Consider the following 16,481-nt stretch of genomic DNA (forward strand, 5'->3'; position numbering starts at 1 on the left):
ATTTTTAAATAAAATCTAAGTAATTTTGGCTTTAGTCCACAAACAGACGAGGTTCATAGCACACGCAGACCAGTCTCACCCGGCCACGGTTGACGGGAACCTCAGCCAGGATGCAACGTGCACCTCCGGCACCTGACATAATGTGTGCACTGCGTGCTCAGGAGGGCTGTTGTCAAATGAACGAATGCATGACACTACTTTTAAGTCATATTTGCTAAAATAAATGAAAAAAAACTTTAGAAGCCAAAGTGTTCGGAAATTCCACCTGCAGACTGCAGCTTCAGCCCTGCCCGGGCGTGTCCAGCCTGTGGTGTAGGCCAGCCCCAGGACTGTGGACTTGCCACCCCACAGTCACGAGTCAGTCAACTCCTAGAAACGGATCTCTTCACATATCTCTATCCATCTATCTCCTATGGTTGTTTCTCTGGCAGAACTCTAATAAATACATGACTGATTAAAATCTTTTATAATTGCTATTTTCTACCAGCACTACAAATTTTGTCCTTGAGAGCTACAAAACATTTGAAATACAGAAAATGTCGACAGGTACTAATGGAAGAAAATCCCACTCATCCCCAAACCTGGCCTGTCAACTTCTCTTTATTAAAAACTCTCCGCACACTTTACCAGTAGATTCCTGGGCTCTCAGCACTCCCCGCTCCCTCATCCCCTGTTCCTCAAAATAACTGGACCCCGCGGGTTCTTCCTGGTTGCCTCAGGGAGGCTATGAAGAATCCAGCCATTCTGCTGGGGACACTTTCACCCCCTGCTCCTCTGGCAGCACAGAACCTGCTCCTGAATGCGGGGAGGCCTGTTCCCACCCCTCCCCACCGTGCGCTACTCGGGAGCAGCTACTCCACACACTGGTTCACAGTTTCCACTTCCCTTTTACTAAGAAAAGCAAAATAGGGGGGAAAAAAAAGTATAAAATACTAAAATACAAAAATTAGTTCAGGTCCAAAATTCCTTATGCTGAATTTCAAAATCTAGAATCTCCAAAAAATGAAAACTTTCCAAATACATCTGCTGTAAACTGTTGGTGGCAAAACCTGACCTAAATTTAGACGAGGCTATTTATCAGGTCTATGTATTCAATTTACTGTGAATATTCATAGGTTTCACTACAGAAATATTACTGTATTTGATTAAAGGGTGCTTCCCAACTCTGATGGGAATGCTCCATTAAAAAGTTATATGCACTTGTATAAACTTTCTAAAATCCAAATTATGAAATACATTTGGATCCAAGGGTTTCATATACAGGATTATCAACCTGTATTTTTTTTAAAAAACGAAGTCTAGAAAAAAACACAAAACTCCAACCAGATCAACTATCACAAGGGCCAGAAAAGATTTTCTGTGTAAATTTTAATATCCAAAAGCAATAAAATATATTCCAAATGCTGAATCTGAGTTTCAAAGTAGCAAGCAGCACTTCTTAAGAAAGTCCCAGAAAGCTGAAGACCCAGCATTTGGGGAGCCCCAGAACAGAGAACTCTTAGCCTCATCTGCCTACCTTTGAAGCCTGTGCCTCGGGGATAAAGATAGCCATTTCTTATTGCTCAGGGCTCAAGTGTGAAGTAGCCCCAGACATGTAGCCTCTTCTGAGGCAAGGTAAATATCAATTCAGCCTCCACCTCACCAAGAGCCATATTTAATGTATCTATTTCCAAATACATATACATACCATACATATCAACTAATCTTATTCCCTAAAAAGGTGAAATAAACTCAACTAAATAAATGAGCACCTAATAAACCTAGTATATATCAAATACTTCATATTCAATCATAAAAAGAAACCAAATTCCAGTATAAAACACATAGGAAAATTAATATTTCCAATATACACACATAGCAAAACTTAATATAGGAAAATATTAAGTCTGATTTTCAATGAACTATTTCTCAGAAAATACCAGTTACAATGATTTCGTATGTACATTTGCTTTATTAAAATTATGGCACTTAATATAATAGCAGAAATAATTACATGGCTTCACATCCAGAAACAATACAATAGTGGAGATGCAAACATTCCTTATTACTAATAAAAGTAAAAAAGTTTTAAGTATGTTCCATAAGCCCTTAATTGCATAAAATATTATATTTAGCATCATTTACAGCCAGCACACTTATATAAACTAATTATTATTACCTTTCTTTTACATTCTGCAAAAGAAATATGTTAAAGTAAATACATATGGCAGGACACTCAAACATGATGAAAATTAAATGTCAGTTCTGAATCATTCATGGGGAAGATACAAGCGGATAATTCCTATTATAAACTACTGGATACTATCACAATGATTTTATAATTTTTTAATGTTTTCAAAGTAAAATCCAAAAAACTCCACTAAGGGCCATGTTGAAAGACAAAAGATTTTTTAACTGCAGCACCTTTAGACAACAAAAGATTGCATCCTGTTCAACCACACTATATAAATTATAACATTTGTGGAAAATATGTACAAACAAACATAAAGCAAATGTTGTAACTGTTGGTGAGTGCTGTTTTGGTGAGCAGTTCTCGGAAGCTCTATTAGCATCTGGTGATAGGAACTGCCACCTTTGTGAGTTCTCCACATGCTATCTGCATGAAATAGGAAGCCTGTAAACAGAGGTGTAAAAAACCATTTAAAATAAAGATGTAAAGTGCACTCAGTGCACCCTAAGAAGTACTATCTGCATACTCTTAGTCAAGTAATATTCAGGATTAAAATACTGTACCATTTTCTAAATGTACTATTTAAGATGTAAAATTGCAACAAATTCATAATCAGATCCAGCTGATAAGAAAATAATGCATCCAAAATAGGATCCACTTAGAGAAATGACAAACTCAAAGACTCAATTCCCCTTGTTTAAACCAATGATATGTCCAGTGTTTCATTAGCTCCTTCAAAACACCATGTTGAAAACATAAAATTAACTTCATCCTAACCAGACATACACAGACTCTTATCTAACAAACTGCTAAGCTTTGGTTACATAAAGTGCAGTTCAATAATGTGCCACCCTAGCCATTCACATACATCTAGCAATTTTGCAGTTCACCAGCATCTTCAAAATAATTTTCTTTTAGATTCAGTTAAGGTCAGGTCTTCTGCTGATATTCATGTAAATAACAACTCCAAAATTCCTCCCGAACAACCAGCAATGTGCTTCACAATTCCTAAATAACTGGCAACGAAGCTTAAGTATAGCAATTCATATTTGTGCTACAACACACTCAACATCTAGCTCTGCTTTTTTTCTTTAAATACTTTCACACTTTTTGCTGTATAAAATTTTCAAGTTTTATTATGATACAGGCAGTACATTCCATCACCCTCATAGCAACCTCAGAAGTGAACCTGTCATTTGGGATCTGTGGGAAAGGAAGCAAATCAGGATATCTGGTTTTTAAACTATCTACACCATAAGCTTCCAATGTGTGGACATCATTTGTCAGTCCTTCAAGTTGCTGGCTATACTCCTCTATTTTCTGTGCAAGTGCAGTGGGCTTTACGTCTTTATCAGACTTGCCTCTCACAGCATAGTCAGCTGCAATCAACGCTAACTTGGTAGAAAGGAAACATTTAAAGCACACCCATTCATTGGCGTTTTTATGAAGGTCATTTCTGGCAGCTGAAAAATTTGCCCTGGCTTGTCTTAACCATCTCCGTGCTTCCACTGGATTACCAGCTGACTTGAAAGTGGGAGGAACAAAGAACCTTTGAGAGTACGTCTGTCCAGCTGAAGGTGGGCACTTTTCTTTATTTTGTTGTTGCCGTTCAGATTTGTGGCTTGTTGCTTCCTGATTCCATGAAGTATAAAACCTTTGAAATGAGAACTTGTCTGACTGAAATCGGGATGCTGAGGTTGAAAATGTTCGCCTTGAGGCTCTGTCTGCATTTTGATCTAGAAAAGCCTGTTTCTCTAATCTGTTGATTTCATTCTGCAAATGTTTAAAAACTTCATTAGCAATGTCATGATTCTCTGGATTTTTGTCAGGGTGCCACTTCAAATACAACCGCCGAATAATCTTTTTCCTTTCGGATTCAGGAAGCTTCCAAGCTTGCTCTACCACTGATGTCACTTCTTTTAAAATTTCTGGTAAAGAATTCAGCTTAAGCTTTTTGGGGGAATGCTGTTTCGCAGATGAGGTCTTGTGGCTCTCTCTACCAGAGAAAAGAGGAGGAATGCTCCGCAGACCAGGGGCAAGGAACTCTGTAGGGCTGGTTGGGGTAGAAGGGGCACTGTCTCTGCTTTGAGAGCTTTCCTCAGGCCTTGAAAACTTATACAGATCAAGAGAGCTAACTATTTTATACTCACTGTAACCAATATCTATCTGATATATCTTTCCCAGAAAACTAGAATTATCAGCATCTTCTCTTTCAACTTCTTGTACAATAATAGCGTATGTATATGTTGGCTGGTACGATCCATAGATATCACCGCCTTCAGCATCAACAAGGTACCCAACATATTCTCCGGGGTAAAAAACATTCATTGGATCCATAAGCAGAGTATAATGAATTTCAGCAGGTATTGGAGTGCCAGGCAGTGGAAGTTCAAGTTTGGATGGTTCTGAAGAGTCATATTTCACTCCTAAACTGTCAAGTTTCTCACTGATCCTGTAAATATCATTGCATCCTAACATAGCAATTAAATATGAAGTGTCAGAAATCAAATTGTCAGTCGCTGATTTAAGCGTCATTGCTAATGCTAACAGGAAATTAATGTCTTTACTGTCTGAATGTTGTATGTAGAGCAGGATGACTGCATTACCAAATCTCTTCAAAAAAGCGAATGTTTCACTTCTACTGTGAGGAATAGGGTTAAAACCTTTAACTCTTAATGTTGTTTGAAGCTTTTCAAAACAGGACACTTTCAATCCTTCTCTTAGGGCTTTGCAAAGTCTTATGGCTTTTTCTTCATTGGCCAGGAAAGCATTATCATTTTCATGCTTCATAATTCTAATTAGTCCTGTGATGAACTGTTCAGAAGACAAGAGTAACTGCAGTCTTCCCTGAAGAGAACACAATGCTCCAAACTGACAAACTTTCGGAGTCTCTTCATCTAACTGTTCTTCAAGTATACTGCTCAACAAACGAGGTCTGAGTTTTTGAGGAAAAAGCATTATCAACTTCGTATGAAATCCATGGTCTTTCCCGAGGTAGCACTGGCTAAGATCAACCAACATTTGCACACCAATATTGCCCTGGATTCTACTTTTGTAATGTGGTGCATCATCAAACACTAAGATGCTCGACTTCACCAATCTACCATCCTGGCTTGGAAGATACAGTGCGAGGTCTCGTACGTTCTCAAGATCACTCCTCACCTTGACTGAATCATTTTGTAGACTCCTGAACAAGCCAGAAACTACTCTCTTAACTGTACGCATTTCATTAGGATCTAATTGTTTTCCTTCAGAATTTTTGAATATACGGCTCAACACTTCAACATATTGCTTAGTAGAAATAATATCTTCAGTACCTAAATGTTTGAACAACTGGTGAAATGTGCCAAGTTCTAAAGGTAGCTTGTACAAGTAAGGCTTAAAATCAGATTCATATTCTAGATTTATCACTACCTCCTCAGGCTTCAGAAGTTTCCAACCATCTTCTACCATCACAAAAGCAACCCCTCGCAGTTGAAATCGAAACTCCCTTTTTTCTGCACTGAGAAATTCATATATGCTCCTTAAGACCTTTGCTCTAGTCTTTACCATTTCTTCATCCAAAGTTGTTATGTTGCATATATTTCTGCAGTTATTAATGACCTTATCAAGAGGGGGATCCAGGTTAACATTAAGCATACTTAAAACTTGTTCAAGCTGTTCTTGTGGACCAAGGTCACTACCTTCTTGTTCTTTGATACTCAATGGTGTCGCTTTCTCGGGAAGAATAGGGCAGGATGTCCATAAGAGCTGGAGCACATCACACTGCTTGAATTTTGGATTTACTTGTGCTCCGTTGAACTTTATAAGAGGAAGTGTTCCATTTACCTCTTGATATTGAGGATGAAATCTAATGAATTCAGCAGGGGCCCGCTCAGGACATAAGAATGGTATTAAAGACAGTTCTTTCAAAAAATTCCCAGATAACAAATCTATTCGTTCTTGGAATATATGATGGAGAAGGATATCAACTGTATTTTGCAATGTTTCTTTAGACCAATTTTCTGTAGTAGCTCTCACACTGATTTCCTTAGCAAACTGTAACAACTGCTGCTGGGATAGTATGTATTTTAGTCCAATATTTCTTAAGAACTCCACCCAGGAGGTCATAAACGCAACTTGATTTTTGGGTTTTATAAGTTGTTCCAATTTTTTAAAGAAGTCCTTAGGAATAAACAATTTTTCAGGAAGCATAACTTCAAAAACTCTCACAGTTCTATCATAGAAATGTTTTGCTTGCTTTAGTCGACTGTTAGCATCATGGATTATCAATAAACTTTCCAGTTTTTCAAAAAGTTGTTCCTTGATCTCGGACAGTTCCTCAATACCTGATAATCTATTCTTGAGGTAGATCAAGTGCTCTAATTTTGCATCATAAGAGAGATTTTCAATTTTTGGTAAGAGGTGTTTCAAATATACCTCAAGATCATCCACAGGTACACAACCCAGCACCTCATAGAGTTCTTTTAAGTGTATTTTTTCTTCAAGAAATGCAGATGATGATGATTGTGTCCATTTATCCACTTCAGCTGAAGGAATAGTTTTTGTAAGTACATAGCATGTTCCAAATTTCGCAACGCTCATATAGCGACCACTGATAGATTTGTAGCATGGAAGCGATTTTAAAATTTTTATGTCATCTTGAGACATCAAGTGACTCAAATTGCAGTTGAAATACATCAAAAGTGCTTCAAAGTCATTTTCTACTAATTTTTCAGTTCTAAATGTTGACGTTTGGACCATATATTGTAGAGCCTTCAAAATGCTTGTGGGGCTCTCGATGTTTGCTGTGTGACATGACAACAGAGGAACAAATGCACTGTCTTTGGAGCAGATCTTGTTCAAAGCAAGCTGAACACAGCCAGCTTTCATGAGAGCATGAAACACTTTATCGCTCTGGGCATTTGGAAAAACTGCAATGTGCATGAGGCTCAGTGGGAGCAGGACGTCCCCCTCAGGAACCACCAGCTGGCTGGCCGACACCGTGAACTTCGTTCCAGGAAGCAACGCCCAGTCTCTTAGGCTGTCAACAACAACATCAAATGTTGGTTTTGTTTCTTCTTGATCTTCTTTCACACTTACAGATTCACTGATAAAATGCCATGCATTCTTAAGCCAAGACTCACTTGCAAAATTGTCTTTCCACTTCGTACAATTTTTGGTCTTATATTCACGAGGCAATACAGAGGATAGCAAATCAGCAAAGCTGGAAATATCAAACACTTTTGCAACTCTACAGTTCAATAAAATATTACTGTATTTCAAAAACAATGTATTCATGAACAAGTCTTTGCGGGATGGAATCAACTCATGGTATGTTGTTAGAAACTTGGGTCGTTTTGCATCAAAAGTTTGCAAAACACTGTCCAGTGTGATGAGCAGGGGCAGTCCCTCCACTTCAATCTCATTTTCTTCTGCATCCTTAAAACAATAATCAACTAAAAGTTTTAAACTATGAAAAAGTTTTAGGTTAGTCTGCTGAAGACGACAAGGCAGCTTCCCAATATGGCAATTAGTATCAGGAGAGGAAAACGTCATTAAAAAAGATCTAACATCAGCAGGAGTTACATAACTAACAGGAATATCTGCATCTATAAGACAGTGGTAAAGATTAGCAGTTTCATCACAGTTATAAACCAAGTTGAAACCAATTTCTAAAAGTAGGTGTTTCAGTCTATAGACATTCTCTGCTACTGTTTTGCGTGTTGTGATATTATAATCTGCATTTTTAAGGTGTTGTAATTCATCTTGCAGTAAATTGTCAAAAAATGGTTTAGTTTTATTTGAAGTAGACATATTAATCCAAGTAATTATAACTGCAGAGTGCAAGTCAGAGCCATCGATATTTGGAGCCCGCACAACAGGTAAAAGACGTTTCATGTCTTCATGAATGCAGCTATATAGTGCTTTCACTAGACAATACAAATCTGGTTGTAGATCCAGCCTGTTAACTGGGAAAAATGATAAAAACTTCTTTAAAGTGTCCTTTACAACATGAATGGGTGTGTTCTGTAGAACTGATAATGTTGGGTCAGAACCAGGGAAATACCGCTTTTTTAACTGGATTAATAATTCAACATATGCAGGAGCTATCAATGCTGTCATTAAGCTGTTATTCCAGTCACTTCGAACACCAACTCCATTATCATCACGCCACAGGTTTCTTCTGGCTGAATCTAGAGCAAAGTGGCCATTCACATGAAACGGTAATCCCGTCTCTAAAGAGAGCGGCAAAAAGCAGAAGGCCCTATGGGGTTTTTTATAGTTATGAGTAACGCAGGCAGCTACTCCCCCACGTGGAAAGAGAGTAATATCTTGGTTCTTGTGAGCTGATATAACACTCTTAGATACTTTTTCCATACTTGAAAACCCTGATCTGTTACAAATTAACCATGTAGTAAGATTTCCTTCGGAGTCCTCAGTATCCATAGTATAGGTTATCTGTTGAACTGGTATGTCTTTGAGTTGCCTCTTTTTAGTAACACTATCAATTACAGAGGCATGAAATTGTTTCCTTTTCAATCTGTCTCCATCAGTGATTTTGCCCTTTACAGAATACAGCACATTTAGAGCTCCACTAGCTTTATCTATTTCACAAATAGAAATTTTTTCCATGTGATTAAGAAACATTAAAAGTTCTGCACCATCTGACCGCAACTTGTCCAAAAGATTCTGGACCATTCTGTCTGATGATGGAACTGAAGATATTTCTGAAACTTTTGCCATTTCTGCATTACGAAGAGGAAATCTAAACATTGTGCAATTATCCAGTTTAAAATGGGTTCCCAAATAAAGATCGAGAACATCTGAGAACTGTGTCCTAAAATCCGCATCCAAATCTCTAAACATGCGTCCAGGACTAACAGATGTGGCTCCTGGTGCGTATCTGGCATGAGGATCAAAAATACACAGGATGTCATTGCCAGAAATGAAAGAAGGACAGTCTGTAATATGATATACAGAATTGAATCCTATTCCATATTGTCCAGTTTTACAAGGATTTCCTTCTTTGGTGCCTTTTCCAAGATTCTGAATTCCTCTGACATCATCTTCTGTAAAAGGCTGGTTGTTATACACACAAAGCGCTGGCCCCTGCAATGGGGCCCACTTATCATCAAATATTCTATCAACTGGATGCTGTCTAGGATCAAACACAAAACAGATTTCTGTGGCCTTTGCATCATCAGCATTTTGAAGAAGTTCTTTCAACATTTCCTTTTCTGAAGGATAGGCATTAAGGATACTCTTAATTCTGCTGGTCAATTTTTCTTTCTGCCCAAATTCAGTGCCAAGTGTTGTAAAACAGATGTTGGATGCATATCTTTCTAAGGCTTTATGTCGCTTTGGTACTGCTCCTAATCTTACAGCTACCTCCCTGGGTATATCGGCATGACAATACTTTACAGCGGTATCCTTTACTTTTATCCAGGGACAGTCATTGTAGCATAAAGATTTAGCAGGGAGAAGCTTCAGGTTAGTATCTGGCAATAATATTTTGCCATAATTCTTCTCACAAAATTCTTGTTTCTTTTCTCTAATGAGACTCCATATTCCTTCACTAATTATTCTCCGGCAAAGCTGAAAATTCTCTTCTGTTATTTGCTTTGTTCCTTTTTCTTGGTCAATAGATTCCAAAACAAGGGCAAAATCTTCAACAGTAAATGACTGCCTCACACCTACACTTTCAAAAAGTTCACGGAAATTGTTTTTATATTTATTAGGCAACTGATAAAGGTAAGGTGCTGCTTCAAAATTCAAATGAAAGGAAACTCTTTCTGAGTCAACATATGCATTCTCAACTAGAATGAAGCTGAAGGGTTTTAACTTTTCAATAATCGATATTTTAGCGATTTCATTTTGCATCATTGCATCATGAAGGTATTTGTAGCAAGCATTGGTGATATTCTCCTGGTACAATGTAATTCCATCATCAACTGATTTTGCAACTTCTTTCAATTGGTTTACAACCAGATCAACTGTTGGCTTCCTTAGTAATCCCAAAAACTCTTTAACAGCCAATGGCACTGAACCACAACCTCTGAAGGAATGTGAGTTTTCATTTAGAATTGGTTGCAAAAGACAAACTATATCTTGATACTCAGCTGTATAAAGGTCAGTTGCTGCAAACATGGTTTCAGGTTTAAAACTGTTACCTTTCCAGTCCAAAGAAAAACCTGCTGGTTTTGTTAAAAATGGAAGGAAGGGTATTGTTTGATATTTTGCAGCAAAATCCTTTGCTCTAGGATCCCTTATTTTTAGTTTTTCATCAATAAGACTTAATAGTATACTACTGCGTAGACAAGCGGCTGCATGATCACTTTTATTAATTTCAGCAACCGACTCTGCACGTTCTAGCATGTCATCCCATAAAATATCATCTTTTGCCATACCTAACTGAACGAGCTTAATCAAAATAATAGGATTAAGATAATCCTGAGTAGAACCATAAGGAAATCGTCCATCTTTAGTATCAAATAACTTTGCAACTCGTCCTTCAGGGTGGATTAACCGTGATGGTAAAACCAGAGGATGCCCCTCCAGAGAGCAAGGAACACATGGAGTAACACGAAGAATTCCTGAGAATTCATCAACTTTTTCATTTAGAACAAAATTCATCAAAGGATCTCTGAGTTCTGCTTCAATTTCTTGAATATTTGGAAAAAATACTTCTGAAAAAAACTGTTTCTCTGAAAATGTATTTTCAAGCAGTATCTGTTTGCAGCCAGCTTCTTCAAATCCTAATTTTACTGAAGAAGGAAGTTCAACAGCACAAAGGTTTTTTGATCCAGTCTTCTTGAGGTATTTCAAAAATATCCTGAAGGCTGCTGGACCAACATCTCTTCTTTTAAGTATAGAGTCATCTAGAAATCTCACATTCTTCATAGAAACCCATGTAGATCCATCAGAGAAGACTCTGGTCAATTCTTTCCCTTTTCCATGAGCTATATCTTCATAAAATCCTTGACAAATTACAGAAAAATCATCATGAACTGAATCAGGATCAGGCCACACTGCATAGTAAGTATAATCCACTAGCTCCCCACTGGTGGCCAGGTCACGGAGGACACTAAGTGCCTCCAAGTAAGCTTTCACAATAACATGTCTCATGAAGGTGGTATTCCATCGTCCTTTTGTATCTGTCTTCCAGATTTCTTTTCTATTTGAAGTAACAGCAAAGCACCCATTGATGTGAACTGGCAATCCTGTCTTTATTCGTAAAGGTAAATAGCAAAATACCTCTCCAACGTGTGGTTTCACAGCCCACTTCTGGTCCTGGATTTCAGACAGCAGAACACCTACTGCCCCACAAGGAACCAGTCCGAGTCTTCTTCCACTTTCACTCAGGGAAAACTTTAGAGCCTCTCCTGTATCCATGCAGGTACATATAAGCCACGTGGTACACTCTACTGTTTTTTGTGGCAGCTCATCCGATGGCTTTTTTGATTGGCCAGACTTAGCCATTTCAAAGAGAGCAGCTGGGTCATCATCTGGACCTCTAAAAAGTGGTGACTGTAAATCAGCAATCCTTCTGAAGACATGGTGAAATTCCTCAACTGTAATCTGAAGAATGCAAGATGACTTTGGTGCATCAGTAGGAGGCTTTTTATTAGTGCTGTTGCAAGTCTTCATGAGCTTAGCAGCTTCTTTTAAAACACTTAGGACAGGTGCATTCAATGCTTTGGAAGAGCAGGATTTTTTTTTAATTATTACTGTATCTTGTGCTAAGCTGGGATTGGTTTCCTCAATTTTTAAGTACTTCAAATACATTGAGTTTACACTCTGAGTGAAAATGATAAGCCTGTGTCCACAGAGACTAAATTCATCCACAAGAGAGTAAATATCTGCTGTATTATAGCAGGTACTACTAACTTCACTCACTTTCGCTTCCTGTTGAGTTCTAAAGGACAGTCGGAAAATAGTTCCACTGTAGCTATAAGGGGCTTCTACGGTCAAAGGTAACTGACAGCCAAATACATTTATAAATGGTTTGAACTGATTGGGAAATTTCCTAAGCCTTTTCTGTTGTTTACTCCAATTAATTTTGATCCCGGGATTAGATTTGTCTTTAATGTGTTTACTGATATGATTTATGTTTGGATCGAACATTATCATGAATTCTCGACTCATAATAATGGGAATGTCAGTGATATGGTACACAGAATTAAATCCAAGACCAAATTTTCCAACTTTGTCAACTTCTCCCCTTTTTAAAGATTCTCCTAACCTAGTTATGTTCACAAAATCTGAATCTGAGAATTCAGAATTATTGAATGACCACAAAGCAGGTCCATGACAAGCTGCCATCCCCGGGTCTAAGAGATTCTCTCTAATGTCCATATTTCTTCTCATATCAATCATGAAACTGCATTCTGTTGCATTTGCATCATCAGCATTTTGAAGTAGTTCTTTAAAAATATCTGACACTGAAGGGTATTCTTCCAAAATATTTTTAATTCTTACAGTAAGTGGTTCTCTTTGTCCTGACTGCTCAAATCCCATGTTTTCAGGATTGATCAATCTTGTACTAAGGCATGGAACTTTCAGCCATTCTGCAGTTTTCATGGGTATGTCCTCATGCACCAGAATGATTGGTTCCACCGAATCTTCCAGTAAGTCATTGAGGTCATCAACTTTGATGTCACAATAACAGCATTCATGAATTGGCTTCATGATAAGTTTAGAAGTATTTTTGCTATGATGTATAGGAACTGGTGTGTTGGGGCTTGCTGGAATCTGATTGCTATATAGCCATCTGATAATACTCAACATAAGATGAAGATTTTGTTTGCTTTCTTGTTCACTGAGATCTTGGTCACTTTTGAGATATACCTTCTGAATGACCATGGAAATATGATCTGATGTCAACTCCTCTATTGAACCACAGACCTTAAACAGTTGGTGGAATTTTGCCATGGTTTTAGGCACACTATGCAAATAAGGCTGAAGGTCAAGATCATGGAATGGTTTTATCACAGCTTGGGAGAGGGGACAAAACTTTTTGCCAGTCCAAACCCATGGAAATTTTAAGGCTTTAAAAGCATCTTTCCCTTCATTTAAATGATCATGCATGAATCCATAAATTTCAAGCAAAATATGTTGGAATTGATAGTAGTCTTCATCACTAAAGGTTTTCGAAGTATACCAATCAACAACAATTTTAAAGTGTTTTAAGACAGCATTGATACTAGGTTTTGTGAAGATACCTAAAGCTTTTTCCAAGTTGATATGGACACTTTCAACAAGAGGCAGTGATGAGCCCACTAGAACTGCATGGACAACATCACACATATCTGGTGGAGCACAGAGATCACAGAGGTCTCCTTTCCAGACTAAAGAGCCTGGATAATTTGGAGGCCTTTCCTTGCAAGCGGGAACCCATTTTATTTTCTTCAGCGTCATCTTTCCTTCAGATGACTGCAACAATGCATGATTCTTATTTAAAACTAGTAAGAGTGTTTTGGCTTTCTTTAGAAGAACATCCTGATTTGGACAAGAACTGACCTGCAAGGCTTCAATTTTTTTTGCCACTTGTACAACATCTTTCTCTTTGAGACTGGCTTCGTTTTTTAAACCAATTTGTCTTAAAGAGTGAAGAATATCTGGTGAGGTAAAAACTGAGGGTGGGAAACAAGTTTCTTCTTCATTATAAAAGAGATCTTTTAGTACTTCTATATCAGGATCAAAGAGTTCACTGGCTGACACCATCCGTTCCTGTGAAATCTGAATGAATTTCAATGGCATTAACCAATCAAGGACATTTGGATTCTCATTTTTAAGAGAGGATAGATTCTCAAGGATCCATAACATAAGGTATGTTATTTCTTCATGTGAATAAAATGCATTTTCCATATCTTTTAAAACAAGCTTTAAGCAACTAGTGGTCTTTAACTTCTCTACTTTCAACATGTTTGCCAAGCGAATAGTAGCTTCATCACTACTGTCTATTACCGAAATAGAGAGCCGCAGGTCTGGCGGAAGTTTGGCAGTATGGTGCAAGACTTTACAACCTTTCAGTTTTGTATAAGAGGAAATTCCCTGACCAGATGAATGGTTAATTCGCTTGAATATTGTCAATTCCTGAATTATTCTTTTCTCCTTTTCATTGATATCAGTTAAACTAGCTAAGAACTTCCTCAGGGCGTCTTTGTGTGTTGGAAGTAGCGAAGCTATTTGATTACACAATTTCTGCAAGGGCATCTTCTCCATTATCTGCAAAACAGCACTTGGTAATGGCGAATTAATGTATTTTTTAATAAGTGGATGTTGTATGGAGGCATCTAATTTTTTAAGGATAATTCCTCCAAGTTTTTGTACAACGTCTGCTAAAAATTCTGGAAGCTGTGCTTCAGATTCATCATCTAAAATGACTAATGAGGGAATCCTGAGTCTAATGAGTTCCACACATGTCTGACCTTCTTCTAGTGTAGTTCTGGGGATAAGTGGCATTTCATCGAATAAAGTCAAATCCTCTGAAAAATGTATATAAAGATTCTTCCAAACCATTTTAAGCCATGAAACAGAAGGGTGACGTTTATCTTCATCACACGGATACCACTGAACGATCAACTCTCTGCCAGGCCAGAATGCATTCATTACTTCTTTGATAAGACGTGCAAACCGTTCTGGATTTAGAAGTTGCAGCTGAGTACACGGTCTTCCTGTAAATCACATACAGAAATGTTATAAATACATACAATACTACTGTAACTTATTTAGCTTTCTATTCTTGCAGATTAGATAGTACTAGAAAGTCATTTTAAGGGCCGGTCCCGTGGCTTAGCGGTTAAGTGCACGCGCTCTGCTGCTGGCGGCCCGGGTTCAGATCCCGGGCACGCACCGACGCACCGCTTCTCCGGCCATGCTGAGGCCGCGTCCCACATACAGCAACTAGAAGGATGTGCAACTATGACATACAACTATCTACTGGGGCTTTGGGGGGCAAAAAAAAAAGAGGAGGAGGATTGGCAATAGATGTTAGCTCAGAGCCGGTCTTCCTCAGCAAAAAGAGGAGGATTGGCATGGATGTTAGCTCAGGGCTGATCTTCCTCACAAAAAAAAAAAAAAAGAAAGTCATTTTAAGAGTCTTAAGTACACTGCAAAAATGCAAAAATTCAGCATAACTGGGCTAAAGCAAGTTTTAAATAATAGCAATAAAGAATCTATACATAAATCTATATTTATAACCACCTACAGAAGAAATAATTCTCTCTAGAAAGTGCTTATTTTAAGTAAACACATAAAATGCATTTACATGTGTTTTTAAAATTATCCTATAATGTTCTAAAAATGGAATCAACATGGAAAATAATTTTTAGTGGTTATTTGTCCACAAATAAAAGCACCAAAGAAAATGTGGATAAAGTTAAAATAAGTACCATTTTATTTAAGGGTAATTTATAAGCAAACCCAATATGAATTTCTCTTCTTCATGTTTCCAGGAGCCACGTGGCTGCACAGGATAAAGAGAAGGGCAAGAAGTGAGAGCATGGAGGTTGGAGTCTTAGTTTCAACTGACCAACCCTGTCTGAAGCTGAGGCAGCAAAGAGACTTGCAGAGTTTCCCATCAACCACTAACTAGATGTGTAAGTTTGATGTCACTTACTCTTTCTGACACTTGAATTCTCTCATCTGGAAAAACTATGGGGAGGAGGTTCTAGGTCTCAAGACTGCTCTATATGCATGCCCAAGTGTGAAGCATCTCTACAACTTTCCCAAAGTAGCTTTAACCTAGCTACTTGTTACTTATTAAAGGATGTTCATCAGAGACCTGGGATTTTGCAGGAGTGCTTCAGGGACAAGCCACAGGAACAACTGGGGCACTGCTCGAAGGCGGGGGCTGTCCCCACAACACGGCTCCACTTCTGGATGTTTTATAAACCAGGAGAATAAGTTTCATCCTGGGAAAAAGGGTTTTGCTGATTTTTAACCACTGATCTAGAAAATAATACTTTACTTCTAAGTGCTTTCTATATTTCAGAGTATTTATAATACCTGTAGAAACAAATTAAAAATAACACTCTACACCTACAAGGTATGTATTTGCCACATAGAGAAATAAAAAGCACCTCAAATTCCATCTTATGAAAAACAAACAGTCAGTTTTCTCTCTATGTACATACAATTTCTAGACTATTAAAAGACAAATTTTGGAAAAAGTAACATAAGAGGGCACACTTCAACCCCCTTGAAACTTTCGTATGTCGTTATTTTTTAACCAAGAAAGGACATCCTTATTTCACAGTCTTACTTTGACTTCTTTCAAAGTCAGAAAGATGATTTCACCTCCTAGCAAGAAAATCATCTTTCATGT

The 16,481-nt window shown here is 37.9% G+C and overlaps 1 protein-coding gene across 5 annotated transcripts in view; it reads right to left on the reverse strand.

Annotated features, from left to right (window-relative positions):
* Positions 1-1,931: 1,931 nt before the first annotated feature.
* SACS (sacsin molecular chaperone) overlaps positions 1,932-16,481 on the reverse strand; it is a 113,819-nt gene continuing 99,269 nt past the window's right edge. For all 5 annotated transcript variants that reach the window (XM_058547844.1, XM_058547845.1, XM_058547847.1 and 2 more), the window contains one exon: positions 1,932-14,829. In XM_058547844.1, coding sequence (XP_058403827.1) covers positions 3,272-14,829 — 11,558 coding nt within the window. In that variant the 3' untranslated portion in view covers positions 1,932-3,271. The remainder of the gene's footprint in view (positions 14,830-16,481) is intronic.

Source organism: Diceros bicornis, chromosome 9, assembly GCF_020826845.1.
Source record: "Diceros bicornis minor isolate mBicDic1 chromosome 9, mDicBic1.mat.cur, whole genome shotgun sequence".
Lineage (NCBI taxonomy): Eukaryota > Metazoa > Chordata > Mammalia > Perissodactyla > Rhinocerotidae > Diceros > Diceros bicornis.